At 43.4% G+C, this 5,235-nt stretch overlaps 1 protein-coding gene across 1 annotated transcript; it reads right to left on the reverse strand.

Moving 5' to 3' along the window:
- Positions 1-206: 206 nt before the first annotated feature.
- On the reverse strand, positions 207-3,991 carry hivep3a (HIVEP zinc finger 3a). The gene is made up of 3 exons (XM_037693621.1): positions 1,231-3,991; positions 263-633; positions 207-212 (listed from the first exon to the last, which is right to left on the reverse strand). Exons 1-3 carry the CDS (start codon positions 3,902-3,904, stop codon positions 207-209), a joined length of 3,051 nt encoding a protein of 1,016 aa, XP_037549549.1. The 5' UTR covers positions 3,905-3,991.
- Positions 3,992-5,235: the final 1,244 nt, after the last annotated feature.

A 5,235-nucleotide genomic window follows, 5' to 3' on the forward strand; every position in this document is an offset into this window, starting at 1 on the left:
TAATGCCAGAGCCCATCCTTTATGTATATTTATGGACAGGTATAATCGTTACCTGAGTATCGTAAGGTCTTTTGTCGTCCTCAGGGCCCCTGGTTTCGACCGTCTTGACTGACATGGGGGAAGTGGTGTAAATAGTTGGACTGAGTCTCTGTTTACAGTGCAGCAGAGACAGAGCTGTCTTACTGCAGAGCCCAGGTGGGTTGGGGTCATAGCTGCTTGTAGACCAAGATGAATACACTGAAGGCTTCTGTTTATCCAGAGCAGAAGGATTTGGCTTAATGTAGTTCAAATAGCACCAGCTATTACAGGTGCTGGAGAGCAGACTGGGGAACGAGACTTTAATGCTTGAGACGGGAGAACAAACATCAGGTAAACACGACTGGCTCTCTTCTTTGAGGTCTTGATTGCATCTGTCAACAGTTGCTGGGTCAGTACATCCCACCTCTTCTTCATCCTCTTCTTCTTTCACTCTTTTCTGCTGTTGTGGTGACTCAGGATGGAGCTCAATACTGCTTGAAGGGGAAAGCATGCGTTTGTTGCCCCCAGAGCCTGACAACCTCAGGCCATCGTCAGACCACAGGTGCAGATCTAAACTCCTGTTTTTGCAGTTTCTGTATTCAGCTGCTGAACTACCTAGAAAAGGTGCACCAGCATCAACAGCCTTCTGGGGCTTCGGCGAGGTGCACCGAGAGAGAGTAGTATATATTGCACATGCTGGGATCAGGGTGTTTGTTTGGAGACGAACTGCTACTGAAAGAGATGTGAGGGGCCTCAGGAGTTCCGAACTGGAAGTAATGAGAGGGACAGATTGCTGGTTATGGCAGTGACTGATTTGAACCTCTGAATAATAATTATGTGTGGGAATCTCTAGCTTCAGCCCTGTAGCAATGGGGAGATAATGGGCTCTGGCTGCCCCTGATGCTCCATATGTAGGACTGGACTGTGGGGCTTGGGGAGGAAGCTGCTCTGAATGGATGTATAAGGCCTCCTTTATTTCACCCACAGAAAAGTCAGAGGTTTTTGGGAGTTCTGTGTTTGCCATCAAATGTATATTTTGATTCAGTTTCCGCTGAGAGAATATGTCTTTGCAGAGCGGCCCCTCTGTATTGCTCTTGACTCTGCCTCTTAATAAAGAGGAACAAGACAACTTACTGTAATACACAGAACTGGGGCTTGTTTGAGATGATTTGCTAGGACTGATATGTTCAGGACTATGACTCACAATGGTACACTGGTCGTCATCATCCTCTTGATCTCTGATTGCTGCATGTCTCATCAAAAGGCATTTTCTTCTTTCTTTCCAGCCAACTGCAGTGTGCTCTTGGGAAAGACAACTATAATCAAAAGACTTACTGCGGGTCTCAGTTGCTAGGATGCCTGTTTGTGGATCATGAGGGGCTTGCTCAGATGCTGAGCGCCTCATCTCTCTGTGCTGATGCACACCAGGTGCCATCAACATGTGAGGAGCTCTTGAGCTTCTCAGTGCTGTTGACGTTATTAGTTCCATGTCTGCTCTATTTGGCTCTTCATAAGATGTAGAGCGGCTAGATGCAAATGATGCACTACTGTCTTGACTAGGACTACGAGGCAGAGATACGGAGTCAAAACTGGATTCCCCTGAGGACTGGGCAGCCTCAGCTAGACGTAAACGCTTTTTCTTGGGTGGAAGCTTTTCAATAGGAAGCTGTGCCAAAGAGGGACTTTGTTGTGGCCAATGAAACTCATCAAACTTCTCATTTTTTTTTGCTGTGTTGATTGTCTCCAATGAGGTCTCTGGAACATCTACTGGTCTATTTTCTGTTACAAGTATTTCTGGAACCTGCACATTCTTTTGGCGAACAAGCTTTTGAGCTGTATATTTTGGTGACTTGTGTTGGGGTTGTTTTTCAGAGACCAGCTGATATTCCTTATGTGGTGGTGAGTTGTTTTTTTTCTCCAAGCTTTGATTATCACAACAGAAAGATTCTTGTTTTTCAAATAAGCTTGTGTGTTGAATCACTGAACAGGTTTGCAGGGCAGACCTTCTGGGGTCTTCATGAGCTCCACCATGTTCGTTTTTACATTGTTCTGATAAGACGCCAGAGGAGGGCAATAATGAAGAGGGGTCATCAAACTCAAAACTCTCCTCTTTTCTTCTTTTGCGGATTGTGGAAGCACCCGCTCTGACTAAATGGTTACTTAACTGTGATGGTTTTAATTGACTCATTACCACCTCAATTTGTGGATGATGTGTAAAGCACAGGTTTTGTTTGTGTTTTTTATATCCTTCCCAGTCCTTGCAACCAGTGCCATACGTTTCACATTCATAAGGCTGTGGTAGGTATTGCTTGTATTCAGCTACAGTGCTTCTGTTTTGGGGGTAAAATAAATTAGAAGACTTGTACTCAATTGTAAGTTCAGTACCTTGTGGGATTTCAATTGCTGGCTGCCTCCTTAGTGTTCCATAACGACAGGATGCCTGATTCACAGAAGGCTGTTGTTCATCAAAGGACTGACTTGAGCAAAATTTGCCTGAGCCATCATTGGAGGTGTTACATGAACTACATTTTGAGGGCATTGAATGACTTCTAACTAGAGAGGCAGTAGAAATTTGGCTGACTACTTGCTCTGCTTTAAGGGATGGATGATGAAATTTTGCACATGGAACTCCCATGCTGATGGAACCAGTACTTTTATAAACCAGATCTCTAGCTTTGGGGCTGTGAATAAGCTGTTCTTTTACACCTGGACTCCTCTGAGCCTCTGAACTGTTCTTTCTGGACAATGAGAATCTCCTTGGTTTTACACTGTCAATTTTACTGGTGTCCACCACTGCCTTGTTGATGGTGATAAGTTTAGTGATATGGTCAATGACATGCTTTTTAGGTACAGTGAATGACATACTTTTCTCCTCCTGACCAGAGACACACTGGTTCTGATTATGAGAGATCCTCTGTAACTGTCCAAGATGTCCATATTTACCGAGGATGATCTCTGCATAGCTTTTGGCACTTGTGTTTGGAGGGCTGTCTTGTAACTGTTCAGTACTTTCAGACTGTGAAAAGTAGCCAGATTCTGTACTGCCTTTACTACCTAGTGTTAGAAATGACATCTTTTCATCAGATGAGTCTTGAGTAGCAGGTTTCCCTCTACTCAGACGGAGGGCCAGTCTCTTTTTTACTGCATAGGAGTCATTAGTTCCTCCTGTGCAACCTTTGACCATTTCATGGCTTTTAGCTGAGGTTGCGCTGCTTTGTCTCTCTGTGAGGGACGAAATAGATGACAGCTGTCTACTATCATCCTCTGACTCTGTGACTTGATCTTCGTAAGATTTTGTCTCCCCAAGTGTCAGACCTGCCTTTACCCTGTGGGTATGTGATTTCTGGTGTTTGTACAAGTTACTCTTGGTCTTAAAAGAGAAGCCACATGGGGCACAAGGATAGGGTCTTTCGCCTGTGTGAGAACGGATATGTTTCTGTAGGACACTAGGCTTTGCACATGCACGACCACAATACGTGCAAACATATTTTCCTGGTCTCTGAGGCTTATGCTCACATTTCAGTTTGGGCTTGTCCTCTTGGGTTTCAGATGTGGACTCAGTAGAGGGATCTGATGAAGTAGGTAAGACTCCTGATGACAAGTTGGAACATGCAGTGTGTTTTGCTGCTGTTGCTGCTGCTTCCTGTTTGGGTTCCAGTACTGTATCCAAGTCAACACTTTGCCTCTGGTGACGCAGACGTTTACATTCAGGGTTCTGTCTTCTGGACTGCTTGAGCTGCTGTGATATTCTATGAGGTTTTGATGAACTAATTTGCTTTTGCAGATAGGGCTGGGAAGGAGACTTGCACTGAGGAGATTCTGGTTGGTGATGTTCTAGACCTCTGGACTTGTCCCCAGTCTTTAACTGACTATGCAAGGCCTCCATAAAACAGAAGGAATGCCCAGGTAGACCCTTGGATTGTGTCTGCCTGAACCAGGCTACAGATTTAAAGCCAAATCATTAACTGGGTTTGTATATGGTATTTTGATTATTTACATTATTTGACTAGCAGACATCATAATGTTTGCTTGATAGATTTAAACTCTATTGGTGGGCAAAATACTAAATAATGTCACCATATACAGAATAGTAACATTGAATAATTCAACCTAAACAGCTCATGTTGTGTGGAGAATTTTTTCTCAGACATCCAGCACTGCTGTCACTCATCCTGATATTCATCCGGCTAAGCAGATTGTGTGATTCTTCTGTCTTCATATCATAAGGATCTGTGAAAGAAAAACAACTTATTTCACATGATACCCCAGCCAATTGTCTAATAATGATAATGATAATGTTCATCTTCTAATATTTCAGTTGTTGACATGCGAACTAGAATGGTTCAGTACCATACTTTCTCAATATGTGCACTTATGAAGAAGTTCTCTTCAGAATAACAACATTTAACTTTCTCAATTTCTAAAATATTTTTTAATCTTTATTTTTCCAGACCCTGTGTCAGTGTTTTTTATTGAACACAATTGCATTATGCTAATACAAATCTCACAATGCAAGAAAAAAATAAAGCTACAAGCAGAATTGAAGGCCCTCGCAGCAAAGTGCCAATCCGGCCTTACGGCAACCGTGGAAGCTCCAGCTATTCCTCCCAGTTGCCATCGCCAACGCTCTCATGCCTATCCTGCACTCATTCACCAGGGTGCGCATTTGCCAAATCTTCGACATCACCTGCGACCGCGGGAGCTCCAGCAACGCCTCCCAGTCACAATCGTGCACGCTCTCATTCCATTCCCGCATACGTCCGCCAAGGTGCGCATATGCCAAATTTTCTAAATCACTTCTGCCCATATCGGTACGAGTCCAGCTGCAAGCCTTACAAGTTTGTCCAAAATCCGACCTACCAGACATGAGTTATTTTGACTTCCTGTTTACTGGCAAATGTTTGACGAACACATCCTTTATGCTTTTCAACATGTCATGTCAAAAATGTAGAGGGCACACTGGAGTCAAATGTTAAAGAACAATACCAATGTGTATACAAGTGCTCACTGATGTCTCACAAAATATCTGGTGCAGATCGGATGATGTATCATTGAGAGATAACTGACGAAATAAAGTAGGGGGCACACTGGAGTGAAATGTTAAACAACAATACAATGTGTGTAGAAGTGCTCACTGATGATGCACAATAAATATGGTGCATATCGGATAATGTATCACTGAAATATAACTGTTGGAATAATCTAGGGGCGCACTGG

The sequence above is a fragment of the Nematolebias whitei genome, chromosome 19 (assembly GCF_014905685.2).
Source record: "Nematolebias whitei isolate Nwh7 chromosome 19, NemWhi1, whole genome shotgun sequence".
NCBI classification, from domain to species: domain Eukaryota; kingdom Metazoa; phylum Chordata; class Actinopteri; order Cyprinodontiformes; family Rivulidae; genus Nematolebias; species Nematolebias whitei.